General features: G+C 40.0%; 1 protein-coding gene across 1 annotated transcript in view; it reads left to right on the top strand.

The window, feature by feature from the left end:
• Window positions 1-13285, top strand: part of LOC143850059 (uncharacterized) — a 56932-nt gene that overhangs the window by 32315 nt on the left and 11332 nt on the right. The window contains exons 13-14 of the mRNA XM_077359375.1: window positions 9681-10721; window positions 13001-13211. Coding sequence (XP_077215490.1) covers window positions 9681-10721; window positions 13001-13211 — 1252 coding nt within the window. The remainder of the gene's footprint in view (window positions 1-9680; window positions 10722-13000; window positions 13212-13285) is intronic.

Raw genomic sequence — 13285 nt, 5'->3', positions numbered from 1 at the left:
GTCTCCCCGCCACCTTCTCTGAGGACCCCAGCATCTCCTTCTTTCCCATCCTCATCCTCCCCAATGGCAGAAAACCAGAACAGTAGTCTTCCACCCGCTGCTATTACCGATACTCTCACCTTGATTCTCCGGCAGCTTCAAGAACTCAAAGAAGAGAACCAAGTTATCAAGGCCCAGCTTTCTGAAAAGTTGGGGCCATCGTTGTCCAAAGATAAAGGGTCCATGCACCATACAGTTACTTCAGCCGCACCTGCCCAGCCAGTGTTCATTCCTATCCCTGACAAAACTGAAGAAGATTTTGAAAAAGAGCAGTACAGCGAAGATCGCAGCAGGCCTTCTCAGTCCATGGTTGATAAAGTAGTTATGGAGAAATTAGAAAGTCTTACCAGGAAGGTTCAGGACATTCAGTTTCAGGACCAGGGTGGTTTCAATCCAAGTGACCTCACACTGTTCCCAGAAATCCGTCTCCCAGCCAATTTTCAAATGCCGGACTTTGATAAATATGATGGTGTGGGTTGTCCAATCACACATTTGCAAATGTTCACCATCATGTGTCAGCCTCAAGGCTTATCTTCTGAGCAAATGGCTCAATTGTTCCCGGTTTCCCTAACCAAGGTTGCCAGGAGGTGGTTCATGGTCTTGGACAAGACTCGTTACAGGACATGGAAGGATATCGGCGAGCAGTTCATCAGGCAATTCAAATATGATGACGGGACAGAAATCACCAGAAAGGATTTGGAAAGGACAAAGCAAGACTTGAGGGAATCCTTTCTGACCTTTGTGAAAAGATGGAGGAGAATAGCAGCTCAGATGATGGAGCGCCCTTCTGAGGAAGAGCAGGTCCAAATAATCATGAAAAATATTTCCCCCCAGCTCCAGTATCACATGTCGTTGCAGTATTATCCGGACTTCAAACACTTTATCGTGGCAGGCACCCAAATAGAGGAGGCTATGGCTCAAGGTGTGTTCAACCGAAGTAACCCGAATACCAAAGAACTCAGGAAGCCTCCATCAGCTGAAATTAATAACCTTTCCCGCTCCAAGCCTCAGCCTTCAAAACCTCAGAACCCCATGGTGATGGATTATACCCAACCTGCTGTCGCACCTCGGTCACAGGCCCAGACAGAATTTACCCCTCTCCCTCTTCCACCATCTGTGATACTCAAGGAGTGTCTAGCCTCAGGTCGCATAATCCTGCCCGACATTAGGGCTCTTCCTAATCCTTTACCAGCAAATTGGCGAACAGATCAACACTGCGAATACCATAGAAATTCTGGCCATCTCACTGATAATTGCATTGCCCTAAAATTCAGAATCCAGAGGTTGCTCGACAATAAAAGCCTTGTGTTTGAGCCAAGTCCCGTTGCTACCAATAACCCATTATCAAATCATGCAGTACTGCCGCCAGCCGTTCGCAATGCTTAAATAACTGAAGGTTCAAAGGGGCACAGGTCCGGTTGCAATGAAAAGAATCAGAAGTTGAAAGTACCATTTATGAGCCAGCTTTCGCCGAGCCTCCGAAGCTAGACAGTTGCTGCAGTTAAAGTTTTAGTCGTTTATTATTTTATTTTGAGTCAGCCATCATGGTCAGTACAATTGTTGAGTCCGGTTCTACAGTTCAAGGTTAATGCCTAGTCCAGGCAAGTTATCTTTTGCTTTTCTTTTAGAGTTGTGAATCCTGAACATGTTCAGGATAGGTTGTGAGATGTAGTATTTTTTTTCTTTAAATAAAATTTCAGTTCCAATAGTTCACTTGTGTCTATTTCTTAAGTGTGCTTCTGATCTTAAAATAAGACTCCCTCCTCAAATGAGGACAAAATTGATGAAACTCCACTTGAGTCACAACGATTACTTGAACAAGAGGAGGAGCGCCAATCTCAGCCTTTCAAAGATGAAATTAAAGTGGTAAACACTGGCACTGAAACCTTGATCCAGTAAATGCCGATTGAAAATACATTACCCTCTGAAGAGTGTGAAGAATTGGTAAACCCATTTTGAGGATAAAAAGATGGTCCGGTAAGCGTTACCATTAATGCCAAGAGAAAGACATGGATGGAAAGCTCAAAGAAAATGAAGAAAGTGAGAAGATATATGCTGTACAAGGGGCATAGAGTGGAAACAACTTTCATATTTCCAATCAATGACCTTGGTTCTCAAATTCATAACATAAAGCCAACAAATTCAAGATAAGAAGTTCAAGAGCAAGCATTGAAAAGTGATCATCAGATATCAAGAGTACGAATCCATAGATGGAGGATGTCAAAGAACAAGTTTCGCTCTATGAAAGTCTAAAGCACGCATTAGAATCTTGAAAGAAGAAGATCCATTATCTTACCTGGAAATGCCGTCAAGCTCCGTGAAAAAAAAATAAAAAAATAATAATAATCAGTACCAGAGGGACTCTAGTAACCTAGATCGATTCCCAATCTGAACATCGGAAGGCCTCCTTTGGCCGAATAAATCCCAAAATCAGAACCCAACGTCAAAAGAATACTGGTTTGCAAACCCTTCGAGCCTAAATGAAATTTTCTTGAAAACCCATCAAACTAGGGGCATTCGCCCCGAACTACGCGAGACCTGATCCCTACACTAGGGTACGTAGGCAGCTCGGTTAAACCGAGTTCGGTCGATTCAAAAAAAAAGAAAAAAGGAAAAGAAATGTAATCGTTCTAAAAAAATAGAGGGACCAGTTCCAAAAGAAGAGAGGTCAATCATTCCAGAAAGAAAGAAAAAAAGGAAAAAATCAATTAACCTTCAAGCAATTTATCTTCAAACTAGGGGCATTCGCCCTGAACTACACACGACCTGATTCCTATCTTGGGATATGTAGGCAACCTATTCATAGGTTCGGTCGAAATCTTTGTCGAGCCTTAAGCCATTCTTTGAAAAACCCTATCCTACCTATAAAGTCCTTCCGGTGTTCAGAACTAATGATCTAGGTCCCGAAACACAAAAAGAAAAAAAAAAAAAAAAAACGATGATGAATAAAAAAAAAATGGAGTTTGAAGATCTGCTAGACTGAAAACCTGAAAGGGCGGTTTAGGCAAAATTTAAGATCATTCCCCTGCTAAGTTGAAAACCCGAAAGGGCGACTTAGGCAAAAGCTAAGGGGATAGCCTGCTGGATCGAAAACCTAGAAAGGTGGTTCAGGCAAAAGTTAAGGCTAGCGCGGTCCGCCAAGTCAAAAACCCTGAAGAGGTGACTTGGTCACGGTAAGAGAATCGATATAAGAAGGCTACAGCCGGTATCAAGACTGAAGATCAACTGAAGTTCAAGCAAATGCAAGTGATATCCTCAAAACTGGGGGCATTGAAGCTAAGCAATCTTAGGGGTCATAATTAAATTCTTGAGGCATTACTATTTCAAGGAAGAAGTCCAGTGTTTACGATTTCAAAAAAAAAAAGAAAAAAAAGAAAAAGAAAAAGCATTCTTCGAAAGGATAGACTTACCAAATAAAACGTTAACTAAGTCAGAAGCATTACTGTGTCTGTCAGTGTCGTTAGTCATTCTTTGTCATTCTAAGTTCACTCCTTCAGAGCTGCTCAATCCTTTGAGTAGTGCCTTTCATCTAAGTTTTCTCTTTAGAAAGAGCCAATCGTCGTTCCTATGTCCAAAATGATGCAACTGTCTCGGTGAAGGAGGCCCGGCTTCGTCAGCTCCCTTCGATTGTACCTGAAAGAGCTTGAGAATCCAGTCAAACAGCTTCATTTCAAAGATGATCAACTCAGAAGAGTTCAGAAGTAGAAACATCAGAAAGCCCAGCTTCCGTAAAAAGATCATACCTCAAAAAGGCATCTTAAGCTTGGAAGAGCCTCAGATGCAATGATGGTCGAGCCAATTTCTCAGAAAGATGAACCGTTAAAATTCAGAATTTCCTTCCAGTTAGTTAAATACTATCCTGGTCAAGAAATGTTTATCTAAACACCTATCAAGAGGCAAGTCCCACTTTTCCATGATTATATCCAAGAGAGCCGTTGTTCTAGATTACCAATTTTAAGTGTCTTGTTCAAGGTTTCAGTTATCCAAATCCCCAAAGACAAGACCAGCAGTCTCTTTGAGAAAAATATTGTTGAAGTTTAATAAAAGTGTTTCTAATCCATTCTTGTTAGTAATGGTTCTTCGGTTTGCCGTTTCATCATTCGTCACGGTTTGCCGTTTCATCATTCGTCAAAGTCCTAGTTTCCGATATCTTTGTCAAGCATGATCTGTAACATCCCCGATTTCATTAAGTTCAAAAAATCAAAAATTCATCAAATCCAATCCTATGTCAAATTCAAGTTCATGAAAAATCTCTAAATTCTTCATTGTTGAATTCATCAATCAAAGCTATCTTGTTTCCTTGAGCCCGTTTGTGAACGGTGCCTCATTTTCTGAGTCCATTTGTGAATGGTCTCGTGTTCTCCTTGAGCCCGTTTGTGAACGGCGCCTCATTTCTGAAGTTCATTTGTAAATGGTCTCATGTTCCCCTTCATCCCGTTTGTGAACGGTGTCTCATTTTCTGAAGTTCATTTGTAAATTGTCTCATATCCTCTTCAAGCCCGTTTGTGAACGGTGCCTCATTTTCTGAGTCCATTTGTTTATGGTCTCATGTCCTCCTTGAGCCCGGTTGTGGACGGTGCCTTATTTCTGAAAAATCAAAAATTCATCAAATCCAATCCCATGTCAAATTCAAGTTCATAAAAAAAAAAAACTCTAAATTCTTCGTTGTTGAATTCATCAATCAAAGCTATCTTGTTTCTTTGAGCCCGTTTGTGAACGGTCCTCTTTTCTCGAGTCCATTTGTAAATGGTCTCGTCTTCTCCTTGAGCCCGTTTGTGAACGGTACCTCATTTTCTGAGTCCATTTGTGAATGGTCTCTTATTCTCCTTGAACCCGTTTGTGAACGGTGCCTCGTTTCTCGAGTCCATTTGTGAATGGTCTCATCTTCTCCTTGAGCCCGTTTGCGGACGGTACCTCATTTTCCAAAAATAAAAAAATTTATCAAATCCAAATCCTTAATTAAAAAAAAAAAAATCCAATCCTACGTCAAATTCAAGTTCATAAAAAATATCTAAATTCTTCGAGCCCGTTTGTGAACGGGGCCTCATTTCTCGAGTCCATTTGTGAATGGTCTCGTCTTCTCCTTGAACCCGTTTGTGAACGGTGTCTCATTCTCTGAGTCCATTTGTGAATGGTCTCATCTTCTCCTTGAGCCCGTTTGTGAACGGTGCCTCATTTTCTGAGTCCATTTGTGAATGGTCTCTTATTCTCCTTGAGCCCGTTTGTGAACGGTGCCTCATTTCTCGAGTCCATTTGTGAATGGTCTCGTCTTCTCCTTAAGCCCGTTTGTGAACGGTGCCTCGTTTCTCGAGTCCATTTGTGAATGGTCCCATCTTCTCCTTGAGCCCGTTTGTGAACGGTACATCATTTTCCATCATTTTCTGAGTCCATTTGTGAATGGTCTTTTATTCTCCTTGAGCCCGTTTGTGAACGGTGCCTCATTTCTCGAGTCCATTTGTGAATGGTCTCGTCTTCTCCTTGAGCCCGTTTGTGAACGGTACCTCATTTTCTGAGTCCATTTGTGAATGGTCTCTTATTCTCCTTGAGCCCGTTTGTGAACGGTGCCTCGTTTCTCGAGTCCATTTGTGAATGGTCTCGTCTTCTCCTTAAGCCCGTTTGTGAACAGTACCTCATTTTCTGAGTCTATTTGTGAATGGTCTCATGTTCTCCTTGAGCACGTTTGTGAACGGTGCCTCGTTTCTCGAGTCCATTTGTGAATGGTCTCATCTTCTCCTTGAGCCCGTTTGTGAACAGTACCTCATTTTCTGAGTCCATTTGTGAATGGTCTCGTCCTCTCCTTAAGCCCGTTTGTGAACGGTACCTCATTTTCTGAGTCCATTTGTGAATGGTCTCATCTTCTTCTTAAGCCCGTTTGTGAACGGTACCTCATTTTCTGAGTCCATTTGTGAATGGTCTCATATCCTCCTTGAGGCCGTTTGTGAATGGTACCTCATTGTCTGAGTCCATTTGTGAATGGTCTCTTATCCTCCTTGAGCCCGCTTGTGAAAGATGTCTCATTTTAAAAAAAAAAAAAAAAAAAAAAAAAAAAAAAAAAAAACCGCTTGAGAACGATCTTTGTTCTTTCTGTTCGGAATCCATTCGAAAGTGGTATCTCATTCTCTCGTTGCTCGTTTGTAAACGGCACCGCATCAGGATTTCTTATTATGTTCTAATTCTAGGATTTCATTTAGGGCCTTGCATTAGGTAGTAAATGTTTGCGTCTAAGTTCCGTTTTGTGTAGAGTCTTTTGTCGATTAAAGCTACGCAAAATGGCTCTGTCATTTTGACTTTGGTATTCGATGACTACGTCATCTCTACCAAAGAGGGGCATCTGTAGACACCCCATTTTGCTCTACCTTAATCGATAAAGAAATTAGGGTTTGTTTTCCGTCGGTTTTCCAATGTCTTTCTTTCCCGCATCCGTTTGTTACATTTCTAAATATTTTTGGTCATTTCCGTCGTGTTTCGCATTTTCCCGCTAAATGTTGAAAAGGATTATTCAGAAAAATCTAAACTAGGGAGAATTTGTACCCGTTTGTGTGGGACCCGCTAGTGTGGGACCTGCTAGTGTGGGACCCGTTTGTGTGGGACCCGCTGATGTGGGACCCGTTTGTGTGGGACCCGCTGATGTGGGACCCGCTTGTGTAGGGCCCGCTGATGTGGGACCCGCTTGTGCGGAACCCGCTGATGTGGGACTCACCATTAGCATGACTTAACTTTCTCTACCATTTCCACTAACTTCATTTTTCCCTTTAAAATAACACCATTATCTCCATTACCATTATATATTCCATTATCCCCACCACCATTCCCACCATTACCATTATATATTCCATTATTCCCACCACCATTCTCACCATTACCATTATATATTCCATTATTCCCACCACCATTCCCACAATTACCATTGTTTATTTCCATTATTCTCCACCACACCCACCATTCACATTATATATTCCATTATTCCCCACCACAATTCCCACCATTACCATTATATATTCCATTATTCTCCACCACACCCACCATTCTCATTGTTTATTTCCATTATTCTCCACCACACCCACCATTCTCATTGTTTATTTCCACCTCTCCACTAAGTTTTTCACTATATAAAGAGAGGTGATGAGAGGAGAAAAAAAAAAAAAAAAACAACACATTGTTTTTGGATAGTTTTCTCTTTCTCTCCCTCAATATCTCTCACTCTCTCACTCTCACACTATCATTATCTACTTTCTCTCCTTATTTGTTTCTCCCCATCTCTCTCCCTTGTTCCATATAAAAAAAAATATAAAAGAAAATAAAACAAAGAAAAAGAGAAAGAAAGCGGAAGCGGATCAAGCGGCGGTGCGATTTTCGAATTTTTCGGCTCTCGGATTCGGCGAGGATTTCGATCACAGGTAGGTACTTAATTTTTAGATTTTTCTAGAATTATTTGGTATATTTGCATGATTTTTAGTATTTAATTGGATTTAGTTGAAAATTAAATATGTATGCTCAAAATCATGATCTCCATGAGTGTTTCGAAAATAAAATATATACTAAATGAATTCCAAAATTAATGAAATTTCGTGGGAAACTAATATGATACCAGTACATTCTACCATGAAATTTTGAGAATTTTGAGAATTTGTTTGGTATATTATTTTATGCTTTCTTTGAAATTTACCAGCTTTTGGAGGAATTGTTACTGACATCAGATCACAACTAAAATTCTTAAAATTTTTACAGTAGTCTTCAATCTCACATTTCTAGTTACTGTAAAAGTTTCAAGTGATTTGGATCTGTTTTCATATGGGATGTAGGGTTAATTCATAATCTGGTCTGAAAATTAAAAAATCTGAAACTGATAGTAAATGGTTTCCAAAATTCATGAAAATTTCTCAGTATGTTATTTTTACTTATATCTTATTAATGTAGAAATTTCATTGAATTTAGATTCATATTTCTAGTGGTTTCTGTGTTATTTGTGCAATCTGGTCAATCAATTGTTAAATCGAAATTAAATATGAGCTTAATGTAAAAATCTGTAAAACTCTTTCCGTAAGCTACATTTCATCATATCTTGCTGCTGTAGAAATTTCAACTCATTTCGAATTCGTTTGCTACAATTTCACTTGTAAAATCACTCATATGTTTAAAATTGATAAAATTCATTGAAAATCCGAAATTAATTGAAAATCATCTGAATATTTCTAAAGAACCTTAAATCTCTGTCACACATTAACTCCTTAATCCATTGAAACAGAAATCTTAGGATCATTAGAATTCCCTGGAAAAATGGTCAGTGCATCCATAATCGTATCCCAATTGCAACCGATCTTTGACAATTTGAATACTTAAGCTATAGCATGTTGTTGGCTCCGAGGTTACTGTCCACGGAAATCCTGAGATATGCCAGGCAATAAGATGTTATAACCTAAATATTAAATTGCGCAAGGAAAGAACGCACGATTCCCTTCCTTGGATGCTATTCTGGGCCGAAATTGGTGAACCCTAGAACCATTGGTAATCCTCAAGTGTCCATAAATCGAAAATCCATGAAATCTGAAATTAATTAACTTCAAGAATTTGAATTGATTTGTCTCGAGTCTTCCGGAACCATTGGATTATGATTTCCAATCTAAGAACCATTAGAGCCCAATTTAGGAACACTAGTGTTGTGTCGTGTCCTAAGTTTTAGGGAGTCCTAGAGTTAGGAGTCCAGCCTCATCACGGACGTTTGTTATGTATAACAACCGTGCCATAGGTCTAGTCACACTAGTCACCCAATCTTTCCTTAAGACGAGCCTAGTAACCTAGGATGTAGGCAAACCTGCATTAGTCTAAGGAACAATTTGCATTTAGATAAGAATCATATAGCATCTCAGATGAAATCCTAAGATAATAAAATCCTCAACTTGAATTAAATAACTTCTCTCAAAACTGTTGAAACAGTCAATTCTGTCTAGGTCGGTGTCCTAGTTGAGTTAGGCATAAGTAGCTTGGCTTAGGTGCACCGAACTACGTCGACTCTGATCCCAGTGAGGCTTGGGTACGTAGGCAGCTTGGATGTCTGACGGCATACCACCCGCGAGTCGGCACCACAACAAATTGTGGTGTTTTGTATATTAATTTTCTTGTAAATGCTTAATCAAATCACTTAGGATTTTTCATGAAATTAGAATTTTAGGAGAACTTTCACCTAGATTGAATCCAGACAAATTAAGAAATCAAGATACACATTTAGGATTCACATTGAAATTAGATCATAGGATGCATGTCACTTAGTTCGCACAATAACATAGAGTTGAATGAGCCATTTAAAATAAATTTAAAAGAGTTAGCTTTTGGAATCGAAGACCGATTATCGGGCAAGAATGGTGCATGTGGTGGATAACTCCCCATACCTTCCATTCTCGTAACCAGGTAGCGAGTCTAGATTTCTGGTTAATTATGGGTCCTAGATCCCACATCTAGGTGGCGACTCTGTCAATCTCTTTCGTGTGGAATTCGGATTGCCTTAGTGATCCCAAGTTCACAGGAAAGACGAATTCAAATCAACAAATAAAATGCACACGCCAATCGCGTGGGAACGAGAAACCAAGAGAGAGCGCGCGGCGGCTCGCGCCCCACGCCCCTCTCGCGGGATCAGGGTCCCACACATAGAAAAGTTTAAGGCAAGGTTAGTTGCCAAAGGGTTTACTCAAAAACCCGGTATTGATTACTTTGACACATATGCACCTGTTGCTAGGATTTCTACCATTAGAGTGTTGATTGCCCTTGCTTCCATATACAAACTTCACATTCACCAGATGGATGTTAAAACCGCATTCTTAAATGGTGAACTTGATGAAGAAGTGTATATGGAACAACCTGAGGGATTTATTCTGCCAGGCCAAGAGCATAAAGTATGTAAGCTTATCAAATCTTTGTATGGGCTTAAGCAAGCCCCTAAACAATGGCATGAAAGATTTGATAAAGTCTTAGTGTCAAATGGTTATAAGATACATGAATCAGATAAATGTATATACAGTAAATTTAAGGGCAGCAAAGGTGTTGTTATTTGTTTATATGTTGATGACATGTTAATTTTTGGTACTGATATTGCAAGCATTCAAAGTACTAAATCATATCTTTCTCAAAACTTTGATATGAAAGATATGGGTGAAGCTGATGTGATTTTGGGTATTAGAATTATAAGACAGGACAATGGTCTTATTCTAACACAATCACATTATATTGAGAAAGTTCTTAAAAAGTTTAACCATTTTGAATGTTCACCCATTTCAACACCTTTTGACCCAAATATAAAGTTGTATCTTAATACTGGCAGGACTATCTCTCAACTAGGGTATGCTAGTGTAATTGGTAGTCTTATGTATGCTATGACTTGTACTAGGCCAGACATAGCATATGCTGTAGGTAAACTTAGTAGGTTTACCAGTAATCCTAGTTTTTCTCATTGGAATGCAGTCTATAGAGTTTTAAAATATTTAAAGAAAACTATAGACTATGGTTTATGTTATAGTGGGTATCCAACTGTAATAGAAGGATACTCTGATGCTAGTTGGATAACTGAGCGTATAGACCATTTATCAACCAGTGGGTGGATTTTCACCCTTGGTGGGGGAGCAGTCTCCTGGGCCTCTAAGAAACAGACATGCATAACAACTTCAACTATGGAAGCAGAGTTTATAGCTCTGGCAGCATGCTGTAAAGAGGCGGAATGGCTTCGGAATTTGTTATTGGAAATTCCGTTATGGTCTAAACCAATGCCATCGATTTATGTCCATTGTGATAGTCAGGCCACACTATCAAGGGCATATAATCATGTTTATAATGGTAAGTCCAGACATATAGGACTTAGACATAGTGCTATAAGAGAGTTACTTACTAATGGAGTAGTAACTATTGATTTTGTGAGATCGAGCCAAAACTTGGCCGATCCATTCACTAAAGCTCTTGCAAGAGATCTGGTGTGTAAAACATCATTAGGGATGGGGTTAAAGCCATTAACCAATAGTCACCAATGATGGAACATCAACTCAACACTTGAATAAACATCAAGTCTTGAGTTCAATGAGTCCAAGTACATCATATAGAGTGATTGCAAGCACTATAATCTGTATTATTTGCCATCCCAAGGTAAAGTGCTTGGTACCTGTAATGTTTAAAAGGAGAAGGCTGAGTATTTAAACTCTTAATAGGCTTATAACATAGTGTTGGAGTGTTTTAGTTACAGGGGCACTCTTGATAAGCCTACCTATGTGAGTGTGGAAGTGGTGCCGCTTCCTATGAGACCTGGCTAGTCTCTAGAGCGCTCACGAAACCAAGATATAGACACAAGGCCAGTACATGTGTCGGTTTTAGAAATTGCCCAAAGAGGTGAAATCTTGTGTGTGAGACGTATCCGGTTAACCAAATAGAATAGCTAGTTCAAAGATACGTCTACTATGCAATTCTGGTTAACTTTGATATGTCCTCACTAAGTGAAGGTTCAAATCGAGAGATACCTTCATCTATGCATAAGATTTCCAAGCCTGATGAGAAAATTTTCTTTGATTTTGAAAATGGTGGGGGATTGTTAGTGATTTTGCATTTTCAAAATCATGTATATTATATGTTTTAGTGTTTTGGAAAATGTTTTATCAAAAGCGTTTGGGAAAAAGAAAATGTTTTCTTGGAAATATTTTCTTTTACAAAAGGATGTAGAAGTGTAGTTGAAAAGATAGTTCCACATCGGATGAGAGAAAAGAAAGAGAAGGGCTTATAAAGCACTACCTTTTCTAACTCTTGTTGATTGCACATTGGGTTGAACCCATGGTTGGACCCGCGGGACGGTGCAACGCACCGTTCGCACACGCGCACGCGCACGCGCGCGCGCGGCGTGGGCAATGGGCTATAGGGCGCATAGTGGCGCTTTATTGGCGCTTTTTTAGGCGCACTTTGCACTTCGCACGTACGCAACGTCGCGAAGAGCGATTGGAGCCTTTAATTTTTCCAGATTTGATCTGCACCGTTGGATCAAGATGAAGGTGGACCGGTCAAATGGTTCGCAGGCCCATCAAGCCGAATGGTTCAGTTGGGTTGGGCTTCGGTTCGGGCCTAACGGTCGGCCCAACGGGCCCATGACTCCAACGGTCAAAGGGTGTGATCAAATGGGTTGTGTCCCTTTCCCCAACGGTCATGTGCCAAGGGGGTGCGATCCACACCATAGATGGTTGATCTAACGATGACTGGGTTGGAGAGAGGTTTTACTCAAGCCAACAGTCACATCTAGGATCGATCAGGACCGTTCAATATCAATGGGTGCGATCTAACGGTCAGATTTCAAACATTCTGGAAAGGTGCCCTGTAGAGGTGTTTTTCACACTGAAAAGACACCAGATGATCTATAAAAATGTGCAAACTTCAGTCATTTCAGATAGAAATCGAATTGGCAATTCTGACTGATTTTACACTCTCTTCTACACTCCTACAAAAATCCCCAAGTATTTCTACATACTGTTTTTCTTTTGTTTACTGTTCTAGATACTGTTTTTCTGCAGAAACAGAATCTAGAGATTTCTCTAAGGCTTGAGATTTCGGAAGGGCATTTCGGGTTTGATTCCGCTAGTGCTACGCGTCATCAAACATTAGTAGGGCTTCCCTACTAGGCTTCATTGTATCTTGGAGGCAATTCGCGGATCCCCTTTGCACACTACTAGTGGGGGCGAATCTTGTCTTAAGGAAAGTGATATCACGCCTTGAAGCAACAAGTTTCTGTTTTCTATCATCAACAGTACCCTCAACAAACTTTCCAACAATCTTAAGACAAGATAATTCTACTGTTGTTTCAATGGCACTTTATTCAGTTCGTCAAATGACCCAAGACTTTGTCAAACTCGAACGTTTCGACAAAGGAAATTTCAAGCGCTGGCAGAAGAAGTTGCACTTCATTTTGACATCACTCAAAGTGGTCCATGTTCTCACTACTCTAAAGCCGTCAGCAAATGAAAATGAAACTTTGGCGGAGGCTCGTGCAAGGATGAAGTGGGAACAGGATGACTACATTTGCAAAGGGCACATCCTAAATGCTATGTCAGATACACTATTTGACATATATCAAGGCATGGGATCAGCAAGTGAAATCTGGAATGCACTTGCAGCCAAATACTTGGCGGAAGATGCCAGTAGCAAGAAATTCACTGTGAGTCAATTTTTAAATTTTAAAATGGTAGATGATAAGTCTGTTATTGATCAATTACATGAAATACAACATGTAATT

The sequence above is a fragment of the Tasmannia lanceolata genome, unplaced genomic scaffold (assembly GCF_043159265.1).
Source record: "Tasmannia lanceolata isolate RefF3 unplaced genomic scaffold, GAP_Taslan_0.1 ptg000018l, whole genome shotgun sequence".
Classification (NCBI taxonomy): domain Eukaryota; kingdom Viridiplantae; phylum Streptophyta; class Magnoliopsida; order Canellales; family Winteraceae; genus Tasmannia; species Tasmannia lanceolata.
This window is presented reverse-complemented; position numbering and strand designations above follow the sequence as displayed.